We start from the raw sequence: 19,200 nt of genomic DNA on the forward strand, positions 1-19,200 counted from the left end.
TTTTAAAACATTGTGTTTACTAAGATTCTGGCAATAGCTTTATGTAACAAGATACAGCATTCCAGGCCTGCCACTCAACTTGTTTGTGGTAAGTCTCAGCTTCAATATGAAGCTGTTAAAAACAAAAAAGTCCTGCTTTTTACATGCTAAATATCTTGTGTGTCATTAAACATAGTTATGAACTTAAGACAGTAAGAATAAGGAGTTAAAAGCTAAACATTGCAGCCTAAACAAAATTTATACAAAACATAAAGTAGCTATCACTGGCTACATAAAAATCTCCTGACTGGTTAAAACTTGTGTAACACATGCGCTTTAGAAGTGTCAGCTATCAAGCTCAGAAAATACCAGTGTCAACTAAACAATCCCTCTCCAAAGCCAAAGTGTAGTCAAAATTAACTCAAATGACATAACACAATCTAACCCTAACAACATTCAGTTATTACTGAAGTGGAGGTAAATCCCAGAGCTTTGGGGGCTTTCTCATGCTGCAAAGGGCCGGGTACCTCTCTCTGGTTCATTCAAAGCAGCATACAACAAAGTCTAAGGATGTCATTAACCTCAGTCAAGGCAGGACTGACGGTGCCCGGCTCTGACCTCCCAGGAAGCATGGCTACTGTGTCCACAAAAGTAGAATGTGTGAGATCAAAGGCACGCTGTTCTGGTAGCTAAAGAGATAGCAAACCACCCCCCTCTTTAAAAGTTCCTTCCCCAAGTAAATCAAAGTATACGTGGGAAAAATTAAAATATACTTATCTACAGAGTAAGGATTTTGAAGTATTAATGTAATCCCCACTTTGAAAATTTTTACTAGAGTCATCTCATTATTTCTGGCTACATCTTAAAGATGGATCCAGATTCAGTTTCTGTTGACTTATCCTTAAATACGTCTAGTAAAAAATATTAGCTTTATTCCAAATATCATAACCATTACTATGACTGCAAAGTCCTGTCTCCCAGAGTCCGCAAGTACTGGAAGAGGAAAAGGTGTTCAAGCAGCAGGCAACAATCATGGCCCTTCACACGGCGGAATCCAAGTGGCTACTGACTAGTCCGGGACAAGTCTAAAAACAAGGGAATTCATGCACATTACTAAGTATGTCATAATCTTCACAGTTGAGAGCTCCTTCGACATTGCACTCTGTAAGGACCCTGGTCTTCCTGGACACTATGGCGAGTCTGAGCTTGAACTTGCAGCCTTCTTTTTCTTCTTCTTGCTGTGCTTCTTATGCTTCCTCTTCTTTTTGGTTTTGTCCTGTAAAAATAATTCCGTGGCAGGCGTTACTACTGTGCCCATTTAAAAACATGCCAATTAAGAACAGCACTTCTACATCTGAGCTCTTTACTATAAACAACCGCAGAAGCAAGCACACTAGTTAGAACTTTCTGGAAAAGCGTCAACAACCACAACTATGGGGCTAAGAGTTCTTGCTGAAACTCAAAGACAGGAGAAAACTCTCTAGTCAATGGTACATTACTGGATTCCAACAGAAACATCTATAGAAAAGACTTGACTGAATCATGCTATCAATTGCTACATGTCATGTTACATAGCTTCTAAGAAAAAGGAACTATGGTTCCAATACCTCCAATATAGCAAAGTCACATACAGCAAGATTCAACTGCTTTACTGAAACATCAGTAAAGGATGTTTTTTGAGGATCCAAGTATTTAATCTATTTTTAAAGTGAAACACTACTTTAGTTACTAATATCAACTTATTAATACAAAATACTGACATACACATCAGAGGATAGTTTATTTAATAAAACATAAGTTTTTTTGTTTGTTTGTTTTTGAGACGGGGTCTCATATAGCCCAGGCTGGCCTTGAATATGCTGTCATCAAGGATGCCCTTGAACTCCTGATGCTAGCATTACAGACAGACATCACCACATCTAGCCAAATGCCTATTTTTACAGGGAAATTGCTGCCTGGGCAAATTCTTAGTGGATTAGGGGGCTGGAGCTTGCTGAGCTTTAGTACCTCTGAGTGCTTCTACTACAGAAGGCAGGATCTCAAGACACAGACACTTCAGAAGAGGCTACCAGTGTTGTACACAGGGGAAAGAGCCCAAATAAGCAAGACAGAGCTCCCTCTCTTCTGCTACTGCTCCAGAAGACCCTGCAGATTGCCTGACTGGGGGCGCAGCTGAAGCGCACTATCGCCAAGGCACATCCAGACCCCAGAGGGTTTTTGTTTTTTGTTTTTGTTTTTTTTTGTTGAGACAGGGATCCTTTGTGCAGCTTTGACTGTCCTGGACTTACTCTGTAGACCAGGCTGGCCTCAAACTTACAGAGATCTGCCTGCCACTGCCTCCTTAGTGCTGGTTCAAAGGCATGAGCCACCACTGTCCTGCTGACCTTTTTTTTTTTTAAAAGCATGTACTTAAATGTAATTTTAAAGAGAAGCCAAAAAGCTTACATTTGAGCACTTCTTTACTATGGTGCCAAAGGTGGAACCCAGAGCCGTGTGTGTATGTAACAAGCACACTACCACCAAATCAGACCTACAGACCCATGGGAGGCTTTCTTTCTCCACATACAGACTTCTCCATCTCCTACTTTACTGGCCTCTAAGCACTAGCGCATGCCTAGATGCTGGTAACAAATACGGAGCACTAAGAACAAACAAACAGTACTGAAGTGCACAAAGACTGGCCAAATGTTCTAATAATCAATCTAAGACAGCACAAAACAGCCACCCAAACTGTTTTCTCAATCAGAAAAACAGTATCTGTCACTGCATCACAAAACATGTGATTCAGAATCACGCATATCCAAGTGAAGTTGCTGTTTCAGAGGAGGCCCTGACAATAAGAGCTATGAAGTTCTAGAAAATGGTTAACCTGAACTTACAAATGAGAATGTTCTCCTTTTTTGTTTTACCTCTCCTTAAGAAAGTGCCTTCAAAGGCTACTTCCTACACTTATACAGAAGACCCGCATATTACTTCACAGACATGGTGTTACTCTCTGAAAGTATCAGCTATTTTCTTTTTTAGCTCTTTTATCATTTATCTCTTACATCCCCATTCTCTTAAATCTCTTCTTTCCCTTCCCATTTATCAATCTGCATAATGGCAGAGCTGTCTTAATAAGAAGATAGTAATTTGTCTCAGCCATTCATATTGCCCCTTGCAGCTCATTTCTCATTACAGCCAATATTCTGAAGCCTTTTTATTATTCTAGGTTTGGGTGACCTGTGCATAACTGCTTTTATAGACTGGGGAAATCAATCTATTTTATCACAGCTTAAGAAAGTTAAATAAAGGCTGGAGAGATGGCTCAGTGGTTAAGAGCACTTGCCATTCCTGTAGAGGACCTGGATTCAGTTCCCAGCACCTAGAGGAAAATTACAGCTACAGGGGATTCTATGCTTTTCTGAACTCCAGGATACACATACATACACTCAGACAAACACGCACACAAAAAGAAGTAGAACTGAAAGGCAAATAAAAGTTGGAACATTTATATGTAATTTGCATATTTAAGCATACAGATTTTTTGGAATTTACTTTGTGCTTGTATATGCATTATGGTGCACATGGAGGCCAGAGGATAACTGGTGTCCTAGAAACCAAGCTCAGGCTGGCCGCAAGCACCTGGAACCACTCAGTCATTTCACCAGTCCCTTGCACTTCTATTGCCTTTCCTTTTCCCCACAACAGGGTCTCACCATGTCGCTCTGGCAATCGTGTAACTCACTTTGTAGACCACGTCGGTCTTGAACTCACAGAGAGCCACCTTCCTCCGCCTCCTGAGTGCTGGGACTAAAGGTGTGCACTATTCCACCCAGCTCTGAACTTTTATTTTTAACAGTAAGTACTGCAAGGGGGTAGGGAATATATGCTTAGCTTCCTAAGCCAACTCGATTTTCTCCTCCTCTCCAGAAAGCAGAGGCGATGGACACACTCTTCCCAGTCCCAGATGAACCGTTACATTAAAGAACAGGGGGCTTGCTGTTGTCTATAAAACCTATGATACTTGCTGTTGTTCTCTCTCGCTCTTCACCGCTTTTCTTCTTTTTTGCTTGCACCTACAAAGTTAAAATTTTTATGAACAGAAGATAAACACTTAATTTGTACTTAGTGATTTTAATCTTATACCTTATATGTTCAACTCATGTTAAGAAAAATTTTGATTATAAAATATTAATTTTTATGACTCGTTATGTATTGACAAAATTTCAAAAAAAAAAACAAAAAAAAACACAACACCAAAAACAAACTTATAGATTTTACTTATCCCTAAGAGCTTTGCCTTCAGCACCAAAAACAAGCAGTGCAAACTGTGGGAAGCTATCATGAACGCTAACGTAACACACGCCAGCTTCAGCTTAATCACTCTCAATACTCTATAGAGCCAAACACTGAAGTCACACATGTACTGTACTCCACATAGAGTGGTGGGTTAGAGCCTGTGATAACAATCATCGTGCTGACTATATTTCCTTTTGATCTTTTAGATCTATTTATTTTTTATGTATACGATATTCTGTCTGCATGTACACCTGCACACCAGCAGAGGGCACCATGTCATTTTACATGGTTGTGAGCCACCATGTGGTTGCTGGGAATTGAACTCAGGAACTCTAAAGAGCAGACAGTGCTCTTAACCTCTGAGCATCTCTCCAGCCCCTTCTTTTGATCTTTTAACATATGGTGCACTGAATTGAAATTAAGTCCAAAGTTGTTAAATGTACGTTAAACATTAAGTACAAAGAAAAGATATACTTATTAAACTGGGTAAGTGTTAACTCTAACACTGGCTATTAGCTCTATGGCATACCTGTTAGATAACTACATAGTGAATACATGACAAAACCACATAAAAATGTCACTGACAATCTAAGGAGGAAGAAGGATTAAAGGAACAGACATACTGGACTGGAGAGACTGGGACTGGAGAGGCAGCTTAGTGATTAAGAGCACTGCTCTAGGGCTAGAGAGATGGCTCAGTGGTTAAAAGTACTGTTTGTTCTTCCTAAGGACCCGAGTTCAAACCCCAGCACCCACATGACAGCTCACAACTGTCTGTAACTCCAGGCCTGACACCAATGCACATACAATAATAAATAAATAAATAAATGAATAAATGAATAAATAAATAAATAAATAAATAAATAAATAAATAAATAGAAGATTGTTTAAAAAAAAAAAAGAGCACTGCTCTTCCAGAGGTCCCGAGTTCAATTCCCAACAACCACTTGGTGGCTCACAACCATATATACTGGGATCTGATGCCCTCTTCTGGCAAGCAGGTGTACATGCAGATAGAGCACGCATATATAATAAAAAATTAATTTTTTTAAAAGGAACAGACATAAACATTAGACATTGTTCGCAATTGAATGGCAGTTCTCTTGAGTTCGTCTAAATTTTGTCTAGCACACTGATGGCAATGATTTCTAAAGGCCACCTGTGTGGTACCACTGTAGCCTGACATGAACATTTTATCTCCTAAGGTTATCATACTCAAGCACTTATATATTCAAACACAATTTCATCGGATTACACACTGGTGTTTACTTTCATTTCTTCCATTAGGGGGCAGTAATATAAAAAAATTAATGTATCCAGTTTATATCAGCTATGAGTTTCACTTCAAAGAGTATAAAAATGCAGCTATAAGGCATGAGTGACAGGTATGAGGGCCATTATCACAGACCAAAAATAATGAAGTGTAAAAAGAGACTGGTACAAACAAACAAGGAAAATATGAATATGAAGGAGCAGGAATCTGAGGAACAGAGTAGACAGAGACAGCTAGGCAAGGTAGATGTCTAAGGTGGCTCAGGAATCTAGCTGCATTGACAGTACCCACATAGTAAGTTGAAAACAAAAGATGAATTGCACACGTGATCCTTCTTACTTTAAGCCTGGATTTCAGTTTGCTGCATTGTATATAGCGTCCTCCACGTAACCAGAATGACAACATATTAAAAATATGACATTGGAAAGGCATACCAAAACATGGTTCAATATCAAAACGACAGTCATACAGTCATCTCCTGAAAAACAGAAATGTACAGCTCACTCTGAAAAGCACTACTTTGCTTCCTCTACTCACCTCTTCATAGTCCGACTCTGACAAGGACTCAGATGACAGTGGTTTGTCTTCAGGCATCTTTCTCTTCTTGCTGAGTCCTTTCGTGTCCTACAAAAACAAATACATGTGCCCTGAGGTGAAGACAGGGTCCTCTGCCAAGGAAGCCTCAGGTTTCACTTCCAGCCGGAAAGTTGATGTTGTGCAGGCACGCACATGTGTACATGGGCAGCCCCAGCGGGTAACTCTGAAAAACCTGTTCTCTCCTGCACCTGGTGGGTCCTCAAGGATCCTCCTCAGGCTCTCAGGTGTGCACCACAGGCTTCTTTCGCCGAGCACAGCCCCACGTCTCTGCTTCTAAGCTACACTTAATAATTCTTCTCATCATACAAATCACCCAGGTCTCAATTAGAAATTTCTGAAAATGATGACATTTACCAGGATTTCAGTTTTTAATTCCCACTAAAACAAAACTTTCATTTAATAAATTCAAGTAACTGCATCTCCACTTAGAGAAGCAGTTCTTAACCTATGGGTTGCAGGTCCTTTAGGGATCAAATAAGCCTTTCAGCAGGGGTCATCTAAGACCATCAGAAACACAGGTGTTTACATTATGATTTATAACAGTAGCAAAATCACAATTAAGACGTAGCAACAAAAATAATTTTATGATTGGGGTCACCACAAATAACTATATCAAAGGGTTGCAGCATTAGAAGGTTGAGAACCACTGAGTCAGATGTAACATTTTCATTTCCTTAAATTAACAGATACAATATTAAGGTCATAGGAAATTAAAGTGCTAGAAGATTTAGGTCCTTTGGATTTTAATCCTTTTGTTCCTACTCAGGGTTGCACCAAAAAGAAAATCAGTGGGTGATCACCTGCTACGATTTAAAAGGATGTCTGTACAATAACACTGGAATATTTAGAGTATTATATTTTGAAAGATTTGAGTGTATGCAGTGTGTGTGTGTGTGTGTGTGTGTGTGTGTCCATGGAGGCCAAAAGAGGGTCAGACCCCCTGGAGCTGGAGTAGAGGTGTTTGTAAGCCACCTAGTGTGGGTGCTGTGAACCAAACTCGGAACCCAGGTCCTATGGAAGAGAGGGAAACATGCCTAACTGCTAAGCCATCTCTCCAACTTCTACATTTACACTTAACTCTAGGATGGCAAGATGGCTCAGTAAAGACCACCAATTCACAAAGCTGTTTTCTGATCTACACACAGGCCACAGTGCACACCATCATTTCCCCAAATCGTGCACATATGCATGTGGATATACACATTCTGATTTTTTATAATGTACTTAGGAACTTAAGCAAACATTTTAAGAACCACAAATTATGCAAACACCTAGTACAGCCAATTGTTGAGAAATGTAAATTGATAACATTTTATGAACAAACTGTAGATAAATTAAATGTATCCACATTCTGGGAGCCTAGAAAAGCATCAGAAAACTAAGAACTGCTCACAGGAGAAAAAAAGGTTAGAAATATCCAGTGTATAGAACAAGAGAGATGTGGAAGTCTCAGGTTCTGTTTGCAGCACCTACATGGTGGCTTACAACTGCCTCCAATACCAATTATGCAGTATCTGATGCCCTCTTCTGGCCGCCTTGGGCACCAGGCATGTGCGTGGTGTATATGCGTATCTACAAGCAAAACACTTAAACACATAAAAATAAATAATTCTATAAAGTTAAGAAAGAAATATGCACCGTGGCAGTTTGTATTGCTAAAATCTATAAATAACTGGTGGCTGTAGAGCTTGCTTAGTGATTAGGGGCATTTACTGCTCATGCAAAGGACCCAGGTTCAAATGCCATCACCCATAACAGGCAACTGAAAATCACCTCTAACTCTAGTTCCAGGCCTGTATCTTCTGCTGGCCTCCACAGGAACACACTGCATACACAACGGTGCATACAAACTCATGCAAACAGACAGATATAGAAATAATCTGTAAATCTTAAAAAGTGAAAATAATCCAGATGCCCCATAGACAGAAGTAAATAAATGGAATATTGTAAGCAAAAGAACGTGACACTATTTTGAAAAACACAATGCTATCTGTTACTATGAATACATATATACTTATATGCGAATGTGGCTAAGGAGCACAAACATAGATTCTAGAATCACTGCCTCTAAAGGAGTGGTGACTTTAAAATCCAACAGTAAGGAGCAAATGTAAACCATTTACTAATTCTAGCAATTCAGAGTATGTGTGTCTGTATGTACATAGAGATTCTGTATGTTATACTTTGAAGCACTTTTTTTTAAACATGAAAGAAACCATTATTTTATAATAATTTTGAATATCAGGAATATTGAATCGAATGACATCCTTTGGGCATTTTCTACTTCTACCTGTTAATATTCATCAATTAGCATTAATAACAGGGAAATTATAGTGGGGATCACAGCCCCAGCAGCTCAGGAAGATCCCACAAATTTGAGGCCTGCCTAGGCAATACAGTGAGCCCTCATCTCATAAATGGAATTCATATTTTAAAAATTGCATTAGTATAATTTCTTAAAGTCATTCAAGTGCTGTATGACAGGCAATATAAAAAGTTACCTTTTCTCTTTCAGTCACATCCTTTGACTTCTTTTTCTTTTTTGAACCATCCTAAACAAATATACACATGAAAATATGTAATATAACTTTTAAATGTAAAAGATACTGTAAGTGTAGCCCTCCCTCAAAATTATTTATTCATGACTAATAAAAGTTTACATCAATATCAGCATTTTATTCTGAAAAAAAAAAAAAGTATTTTATGTGTATCTGCATATAAGACAGCAGGACTTTTTCCTTTCTTACTGAAAAAAACCAATGTACCCTTGAAACAATACCCATGAGGTTTAATTTAAAATAAGGGTTTCTTTATGCAACCGTCTTTGCCTTTGGTGGTTCTCTGCCATCCACCAATCTGACCCTACTGTCTCATCAAGAATTCTGTTACCCCTTTAGTTCTAGCTAATAACCTAGTATTACAAACAAGTATTTGACACCCTTACTGAAAGGATTAAATGCATTAACCATCAAGGGCCTACACAGGAGCCACCACATAGCAGGTATTCCATGAACACTGGCTACCATGGTCATATGGGACTTCTGCCTTAACGACAGAGGTAACCAAGAGTCACCAAATAATTCTACAGAATCAATTTTCCCAGAGCGAGTGGCACTCCTTTACAATCCTGAACAGGAGCCCCAGCGTTCCCTGGTTCCCTCATCAGAACTGTGTAGGCATTTGTCAAAAATACAGACTACTTCTGATCCTAACCAGACTTTGGAGTTGGAACCTAGGAATCAATCCTCTCTTTTTTGGTGCTTGAGATTGAACCCAGGGTCTCTCTCATGAATGTCAAGCATGTTTTCTACAATCCAAAGGTAATAAATAAGTCTAATTAGTTAGGTGAGAGGTGCCAGCACTTCATGCTGTCTACCACTGAGTATAGTCCTGGTCACTGGAACCAACTTTTTTAAAAAAAAATTTCACACTTTTAAAAAGAATGTTCACCAAAATTTGAAAGTCAATTGTACTTGACATTTTTAGTTCTATTTCTAGTTAGTACAGAACAAATTTAGGTTAAAAAAAAAAAAAAAAGCACTGGGCTATCTATTAAAAGCTCAACTTCCAATGCTTTTTTTTTGCCCAGAATTACAAGTATATTTTTTTAAACGAAAGAAACAGTATCATGAGATCTATAAACATAGAAACATTTATATAAAAGTACTTGGGAATTTAAAAAAATGTTTCCTGTACAATATTAAATACATCAACCAACCAGTGCAGAACCTCCAAGTACAAAAACCAAATGTGCTCCTTCTAACTGGAGTAATGCCAGACAGGAAGAATGGACAAAAAATGAAGTGTGTGTGTTCTTGGCAATTCAGTGCTGAGTCTCACCTTGCTGTCTGAATCGGAGTCTGATACTGAGCTCTCAGGAGACTTATGGCAACGGCTCTTCTTTTTCTTCCTCCTTTTTGTTTGTTTTTTATCCTACAGAAAACATTTTTAGAAGCATTTGCTTTATGTTTCAGAATGTAATTTATCCATTTAACTAATATTATAAATATACTAATGACCAGAACATAATAAAAGGCCCAGCTTATAAACATATTTTCCTCAATGAATATTTATAATGTAAGTAATATACTGCTTTTCTATTTCAAGAGCCACATTATCTGAATTATATTTTGTAATTCTAAGCAATGAGTCAAAAGCACTCGATTTTTCAAAAAAAAAAAAAAGTATATTATTGTAAATGGACAAAACGAACTTAAAATATATATACACTAATATTTAAACATCTCATCATCTCATTTATCCATATGGGTACTCTAAGTTATGAAGAATTAATTAAAATCAGAAAGTCAACATTTGTAGTAGCAATTCCACAGAAGTCCCCTTGACATTCAAGTGTGTACCAATTACTTTATGAATCATCACTGCATATCTTACCTCATCTTCAGAATCTGAAGAACTGCTGGAAGAATCAGAGCTCGATGAAGAAGAAGATGAATACTTGACCAAGCACAAAACAATTAAAGCTTGTGAGATGCAGGAATTGGTTTCTTTATTAAGTCTCTCAAGCACTTAGTGAAATCAATCTAGTGTCTAAGAAACAGATGCCATATTCATAAGATTTAGAAACTAAAATGTAAAAGTCATCTCCCTCCCCCAAAGCTCAACAAAGTGACAACATATGCTCAATAATCAACAATCGTCCTTTGTAGTAGCAAGAGATATTACTAGTGTATGTTCTCTTCATCCACGAAGAGAACATCACCGCCCATCACAGCCAAAGGACCTTTGGGCTGTTTGATGCCATCTACAGTCTAAGTGAGCTTTCACATACACAGAAAAATCAATCATTCTTACTTTTTTTTGTTAAATAATAGCCTCTTAACATTTAGAAAATAGAAAACTTTTGCTCACCCTACCAGATTTCTTCTTTTCTTTTTTCTTTCTCTAAATAGAAAGAAACACAAACCTGAATAAGTGGATGTGGTTTTCAAACGACTTTATTAACATATCATTATAAAATCCAATGATAAACTAAAAGTGGTGTTACCTGTCTTTTTTTGGATGAGCTCTCATTTCCACTTAATAATTTCTCTCTATGTTTTTCTAGTTCTTTCTTCCAATTCTGCAAAAAACGAGACACCATTAGAACATTAGAAGTTACTGAGCCCTTTCCAATTTTTTTTTTAATTACCACTCACCTATCTCAACTTCCTTTTTCAAACAAAAGATTTACTTATCTTCACTTGTACATATGTTTTTGTCAGAGGTGTTTTTCTGCGTAGCCCTGACTTTCCTGGAACTTGTTTTGCAGACCAGGCTACCCTCAAACTCAGATATCCACCTGCCTCCACTTTTCAAATGCTGAGATTAAAGACACGTGCAACCACACCAGGACTTAAAACTAACTAAAAAACAACAACAACAAAACAAAGCCCAACAAAAGAAAAGACTGACTACAGTGGTGGAAATGAGGTGTATGTGGTGTATGTATGCTATGGTGTATGTGTGTAGGGCAGAGACAACTTCGTGGAATTGGTTCTTTCCTTCCATGTGTATGTTGGTTTCTGAAGATGAAACTCAGGTCACCAGGCTTTCAGGACAAGTGCCTTTACTGAGTCCTTCTCTTATTTTTATAAGAAGGCAGTCACTTACTCGCGAACCTGCCTTTTAATATTTAACAGTAATATTTATAAAATATAGAATCCCCTTAATGACTAAAGTGCAATGCCCAAAGTCTTGATTTATTAAAGTGAAAGAATTAAGACAGATTTCATTTACTAGAAAAGACTAGTCTATTTTTTTTAAGAAATGCTATTACAAACCTCATTCATTTTTTCTTCAAATTCAGCCAAAGCCTTGGAACCTTTCTTTTTCTTTTCTAGCTGTTCCTTTACCTCCTCCCTTTAAAAAAAACAGAATAAATAAAATATCAAGCGTTACAATTTAAGTGGATGGATAAAAACAAGACAACAGAATTTTTGTAAATAACATTTCAATATTCCAAGACTCCCTTTCATATTGATAGTTCAAATTTCTTTGTTGACAACCATATACATAATCATAATAAAGCCCACTGGGTAATACTAATCATTCCTCATCTAAATCCAGATTGCTTAAGTATTATTTTGAGTGAATCTCATGATAACTCAATAAATGACACTTTATAGCCTTACTCAAGTTCAAAGAAAGAAAGACACCTCTTCAGGTCACAAGCTGTCAGTGTTACAATCTGCTCGTAAGCCTAACACGCACGCAGAAGGCTCAATGCAGCCTGCCTTCTTGGATCACTGGCCTAAGGTGGCATCTGGGAGCTGAACTCTGGAAAAGCCTTCCCATTCCCTCACCAAGAGTAGCTAACCTGCCTAGACTCTGCATGTGTGAAGATACAGTACAGTTTAGGCTGAATATCTGCTCTATTTCCAGGAATGTGGAATTTGAGAATGTGACAACAAAGGCTGGTTAGTGACAACAAAGGCTGACTAACCAATAATAAAAACCCTGGGTACCCAACGTCTTATGAGCCTTCTGGGCTGGCAATGTCCCATCTCCATTGTCAGAATTCCTTGCTAGAGGAATTAAGTGTGCCTTGTGTGATTCTGTTAGAAATATCCTTGAAAGCCTGGCCTCCTACCACTCCCCTTTTTCAACAGTACCTGACATCCTTTTGTTGCCATTAATGTTGATACAAGCAAAATTATTTGACAAGAATGCTCTTAAGAATTAATCTATGAGTTGTTTTTTAAAGGCTTCTGACGGGGGTGGGGGAAGCTTGCTTGAGCATTTCACTTTAAATTCCATCCTCTCTTACCATTTTAAAGCTCAAATAACCTTTTATTTTGGGGAATTTTTCTGGTATGCTGCAGTGGTTAAGAACAATACTTAACCACACTGGACGAGGTGGACAATGAGCTGAAATGACAAATGACGAGCGTCAGCTACAGTTGCCTGAATCTATGGTTATGTACCCTGCAGCTGGAGATACATCACTGCAGGATGTAGTAACAAAAAGGGATGGAATATTAAATAACAGTGCCTGTAACTGTGACCATCTGTTCACAAAAAAAGAGCTACTCCTACAGTTTTTCTGACTCTCCTGAATCAGATGACGAGCTGAACAGCACTGCTCAGTATTCCTGTTAGTCCTAGGTCACATCCAAGTGAATCTCATGAAGGACAGTCATTCACACGCTGATTTTAAACAGCACAGAGCTCTCAAGGTTAAGCACTTTATAGGCCAGGGAAGAGAGAAGCAGGAAAAGGTTCCCTCAAAGTGCTTTAGCTGCGCCAGCTTCTCAAATGGTTATTTTGTTTATGCATGTGAACCATATATTCAAAACAAAGCACATGATAAATGTTAATTTAAAGCTCACTCATTATCATGGATGTCTACAAGTACAAGAATGAAATTAGATCCACATATATTGCCCTGATCAAAAATCTTCTCTAGATGGACCTCAACCAGAAAGGCTAAAACTGCTAGAAGAAAAATAGGCAGTGCTTTACAACACATAGGAACAGAAAGGAAGGCACTTTGTAAACAGAAATCCATTTGCCCAGGATTTAAGGCCAACAACCAACAAATGTGACCTCTGTATAGCAAAGGAAGCTCACTAAGACTCTTTGCCAGCTATATTTTAGATAGAGGATCAATATCCATTGAAACCCCACACAAAGAAACCCCAAAACAAAGAATCAAGGAAACAAGCAACATAATTAAAAAAGGGAGGTGTGCTATACAGGGTGATAATGCTTGCTACCTGAAGGAGTACAAATTATATTATGAAAATCCGAGTGCCAGGCATGAGTGTGTTGGTGGGGCAGTGGACTGGTCTTCCAAAACAATATGGCTACTGCCTCTGCCTTTGGTTTCCTCCCAGAACTTGAAAGTAAGACCCAAAAACTGACCACACTTTGGATATGAGACTTAGAGAAATCAAGCTGGGACTGACCTGGGAACCTCCTTTCTGAGGACAGGCTCTCATAGTATCTGAAAGTGGTATGCAAGCTGCTAAGGGAGAAAGCCAGTGGTAAAGCCCACGAACAACAATGATCAGAGGGCATATCCCCATGGGTCCAAGAGTGGCACCTTTAGATGTAGCCCACAGCTATCTAATTGGACTTAAGGCCCACGTAGGAGGGCATACTGGAGGAGAACCTATTACAGCTATCTTCCTAATCCAGTAACACTTCTAACTGCATTTTAAGTATGTACCCTTATCTACAGATAAGGGCAGCTCTCACCTTCAACAGAGAAACGTCCATTCTCTGCAACAGATGGGTACTACTGCAAAGACCCCACTGGTCAGAGCAGAGAGGGTCAGTGACCACAGGTGCCCACCCCAAATTGGTCCATCTACAATGCAACCTATACACTTAAAGCTCAGGAAAATTATAGAAGAGTAGCAGAAAGATTTTAAGAGAAAGAGGACCAAGATGCCCACTGAGAATTAGTGCCTTCTAGACATGACTGGGAAGCTTTACCCCCGAAATTCCAACAATAGAGTTGCCTAAATAAGATCTGCATAATGACAACACCAGGTGACAAGCCAAGATGGATGAAGATACTACAGGTATGCTGGGGGTGGGGGCAGGAAATCAGTACACTCAGTTTTCTTCAGGGATGAACTTTTTGAAAGGTCATCTAATCCCAAGTGACCAACCTTAAAAACACGTACATATGAGCAATACCAAATGAGTTCACTTTAATAGGGCGCATGTGTGTGCAACAATATTAAAGAAGTCCTATATTTGAGGGGGAGTAGGAAGGGAAAACAGGGAGACTTGGAGGAGAAAGGAGGAGGAATGGAAATGATATAAATACAATACTCATGTATGAAATTCTCAAAAATCAGTAAAAATCATGTTATCTGGCAATTGCTCAACAATCAATAAAAGTAGCAAGAATAAACTTAGGAACATGTAAATTGAGAAGTACCAGGTAGGCCTTGGTCGATTCAGATAATCCTGGATAGTTGGCCCTGAGGACTGGATTGGACCTCTTGATCGAGCCATCGCTATTGGATTCATGTAGGCCTTGAGGAAAGAACAATAATTAATTCTGTTAAAATAACCACTTAAAAAAAAAAAACAACAAACCTTCTATGTAGTAGCATTATTATAAATGAATACTATATCCAACTAGGCATGAAAAACCTACCTAATCAACTTATTACAAAACCAGTGGAATCTTCCACAAAGCTTTGAATGTCTGTGAGATAAGTAGTTATTCCATCACACAATGCTGTTGTTTTCCCAGAGATTTGATAAAATAATGACGCCTCTCACCTATTGAAGCCTTTAGGGTAACTTTTCCTAAAACCCAGTAACTCAGTGAGGGTGATCATACTATGCTCACTGATAAATTAAGAAACTCACTTTCAAAGAAAGTAAAATAATCTAACTCTAACTTACTATTCATTCACCCATTCCAGGAAGTAGTATGACATACAGATGTCATTTTATTACCAAAATAACATAAAAATGAAATTACAAATAATCAACAACAAAAATAAGGACTTCACAAAATGTGGCTAATCAAGGTGGCACACCTTGTGAGTCTCCAGCACTTAGGAGCTAGAAGCGGGATAAGGAGCAGCTAGCTACATAAAATTTTACCTCAAAACAAAATCCAAAATAACTTTTAAAATTTAATTTACATGTAAAGGTGTTCTGCCTGCATCTCTGTCTGTGAACATACAGTACATTGGAGGTCAGAAAAGGGCACTGGATCCTCTAGAAATGGAATTTAAAATGTTTTTCAGTTACTGTGTGGATACTGGGGATCAAACCCAGGCCCTCTAGAAGAGCAGCCAGTGCTCTTAACAACTGAACCACTTTTCCAACCTCACAAAATTGTTTAAAATGTGCAAGATAGGACATTATAAAAAAAAAAAAAAAGATAATTTGCAGAAGGGGAAACCATATATTGAATAAGAGAATAATGCGCAGGGAATATAAAAAGTCATATAACTCAATAACGAAACACCTAATCATCAAATTTAAAACTGAGCAAAGGACTTAAAGTAGATATTTCTTCAAAGATATACTGTCAATGGCCAATAAACACATGAAAGAATGGTCAGTATCACTAGGAAGGCTATTATCAGTGAACCAGAAAAATCTCACGATGTTACAAATGGGAAGAAACTGGGAACCTCTGTGCACTGTTGGTGGGAGTATAAAACTGAATTGCTGCTTTAGAAAATAATTTGGTTGTTCCTCAAAAAGTTACACACAGAATCAGCACATGAACCGACAATTCCATGTCTAGGTGCTACATATACCCAAACGAATGCAGACTCTAATGGGAACACTAGTGTTCACAGCAGCAGTATTCACAACAGTCCAAGGGCGGAACAAAAACTAACATCTACCGATGGAAGACAGATAAACAAAACATACCCCACACTTCTAAAAAATCGAATTCTAATACCGCATCTGGATGGGTCTAAGTGAGGTGTGAGGTATGAGAAACACAACAGGACGGCTTCAGTTCCTCCTCTGGGAGGATCTGTAGGAAGCAAATCCATAGACAGAAGAAGGTACTGAGCTTACCAGCTAGAGATACTGTTTCACTGGACACAGCTTACTTGGGATTATGAAAGTTCTGGCTGGAAGTGGACGGATGGTCTTACAGCACTGTGAATGTAGCTCATGGCATGACACTATACTTTTTTTTTAATAAGCTATATAATTTATTTAACTTTATTTTATGTGCATTGGTGTGAGGGTGTCAGATCACCTAGAACTGGAGGTACAGACAGTTGTGAGCTGCCGTGTGGGTGCTGGGAATTGAACCTGGGTCCTTTGGAAGAACAGACAGTGCTCTTAACCACTGAGCCATCTCTCCAGGCCCGACACTATACTTTTAAATTGGCTAAGGTTGCTGAACACCCCTTTAATCCCAGCACCCAGAAAGAAGCAGGAGGATCTCTGTGAGTTAAAGGCTAGCCTGGTATACAATATCAAGTTCCAGGCCAGCCAAAGCCATTGAGTGAGACCTCACCTCAAGATAGATAGATAGATAAAATTTTAAAAAAAGTAAATTTTACGGTATGTAAAACAACATGCCAGCTTTCACCGTTTTGTTTTCACACCAACTGAAATGCTTAACACAAAGGCAGCAGAATGAAATATCTGAGTGTATGTTTATATAAAAAACAAAATGTGTTCCCGTACAGGGAGATGACTCAGGACCCGAGCTGATCCTGTCCATCTCTACTTTCTGAATGCAATGATCACAGGCATGGACATCTAATTTTACATGGTGCTGGGGGATCACATTCAGGGATCTGTAAATGCTAGGGAAGCACTCTTATCAACTCAGCTATATCCTATATGATGCATGTATGTATGTATGTATGTATGTATGTGTAAAAGAATAAAAAAACGATGCTCTATTATTTTAGTTACTATAGTAGGATGAACATTTCGGAGACCTTTTATTCCCCCTCAAAAACACTGAGACAAAATAAAGCAAAGGTTTCTTTGTTTAGTGATGGTTTCTGGCAAAGATGTAGATTCACTAAAATTTGCTATGGCATAAAATCTGTTTTGAGACATGTTCTCCCTAAGTAGCTGTAGGCTGGTCCTGGAACTCTCCACACCTTGCTTCAGCCTTTGATTACAGCCATGTACCACCATGCCTCGACCTTGTGATCTTCATATTCAGTTTTCCAAAGTTTAATTCAAGTTATAAATGCTTATAAAATTCTTCTACCTTTTTCCTCTCTATCTAAATGATAAGAACTTAAGCTAAAGGTAATTAACCTGAAGTTGATTTCAGGGCCTTTCTCTTGTTCCTTAACATATGGTGCACTTTATCAAAACTTGTAAAAATGACCAACATTTCCACCTATGTAACAGATGTGATACACTTCCAGATTTCTCTGGCAGAGTAAATAATATAAAGCTACCACAGACTAGCACATAAGAATTACTTCCACCAAAACAACACTGCCTAATTACTTGGAAAGAACCATAAATCTTTGACGTAAGTTTCTTACAAGCAGGACAGAATGTTAGCAGTTCCTAATATTAAGAATATTTAGAGAAATCAAGGCAAGAAATATGTATCAAATGCAGTGCAAAATACAGAAACATTCTGTGCGTGTATGTTTAACCACAGGGTGACATGGGGTATCTTCCTCAACTGCTCTCCACCTTATTTTTTGAGCTTGGGTCTCTCACTGAACCTGGAACTCAAGAATTAAATACCCTGGCTGGCTAGCAAGCGCCAGAGAGCCTCTTGTCTCTGCCTTCCCCATGCTGAGATTTAAGATGCACACCACTGTGCTTGGCTTTCTGCAAGGGTTCTAGGGGATTGAACTCAGGTCCTCAGGTTTGCATGGCAAGCATTTTCCTAAATCTCCCTATCCCCAGAACATATTTCTATCTAAGCATATACTCTCAAATAACAGAACTGTTAATTCACCAACAATGCTGCTAATTCAATCACACAAACTAAATTCAACACATAAAACAGTATCATATATACATATTCCATGTCATTACTTTTTAAATTTATGTGTATATATGTGCCTGCTTGTCTGTGTACCAATTGTAAAAGTGTCCTTGAAGACCAGAAAAGGGCATCAGATCCTTGGAACTGGAGTTACGGGTGCTGGGAACCAAACCCAGGTTCTCTTCAAGAGCACTAAATACTCTTAACGGCAATCATTTTAGTAGTACCTAATGGTAAAACATTTTAAGTTTAAAACTTCAAAATTTATTTCCAAAGAGTGCAACTATAGAAAAGAATCATCCCAACTACATTACCACAACAGAAAAAAACTAAAAACACCTAGGCCACCGTCAAATTAGGATTCATGAAATAAACTGAATTATGTCTCTTAAATAAAATATTATGTAGTCACTGAAAAAATTAAGTAGATCTACAGTTTTTGTGATTTGGAAAGATGTCCAAGATTCTGAAGTAAAAACCAAAATCAGTTGCAAACAAACAGCATTTTTACACATACCAACAACAACAAAATAAATGCATGTGCACCAAAACAAACATTTCCCCCAACTATCTTATTTTTGTAAACATTTATTTTTGATTGTGTGTGTGTGTGTGTGTGTGTGTGTGTGTGTGTGTGTGTGTGTGT

At 38.2% G+C, this 19,200-nt stretch overlaps 1 protein-coding gene across 2 annotated transcripts in view; it reads right to left on the minus strand.

Moving 5' to 3' along the window:
* Fam133b (family with sequence similarity 133 member B) overlaps window positions 1-19,200 on the minus strand; it is a 23,429-nt gene continuing 4,229 nt past the window's right edge. Inside the window, exons 2-11 of one of the 2 annotated variants that reach the window (XM_055612875.1) lie at window positions 15,027-15,124; window positions 11,914-11,992; window positions 11,139-11,213; window positions 11,003-11,035; window positions 10,526-10,588; window positions 9,971-10,063; window positions 8,632-8,682; window positions 6,071-6,157; window positions 3,990-4,037; window positions 1-1,255 (exon numbers count right to left, since the gene is read on the minus strand). In XM_055612875.1, coding sequence (XP_055468850.1) covers window positions 1,169-1,255; window positions 3,990-4,037; window positions 6,071-6,157; window positions 8,632-8,682; window positions 9,971-10,063; window positions 10,526-10,588; window positions 11,003-11,035; window positions 11,139-11,213; window positions 11,914-11,992; window positions 15,027-15,124 — 714 coding nt within the window. In that variant the 3' untranslated portion in view covers window positions 1-1,168. The other variant, XM_055612876.1, reaches the window with a different exon arrangement.

The sequence above is a fragment of the Psammomys obesus genome, unplaced genomic scaffold, assembly GCF_907164565.1.
Source record: "Psammomys obesus unplaced genomic scaffold, mPsaObe1.curated_primary_1811, whole genome shotgun sequence".
NCBI classification, from domain to species: Eukaryota; Metazoa; Chordata; class Mammalia; order Rodentia; family Muridae; genus Psammomys; species Psammomys obesus.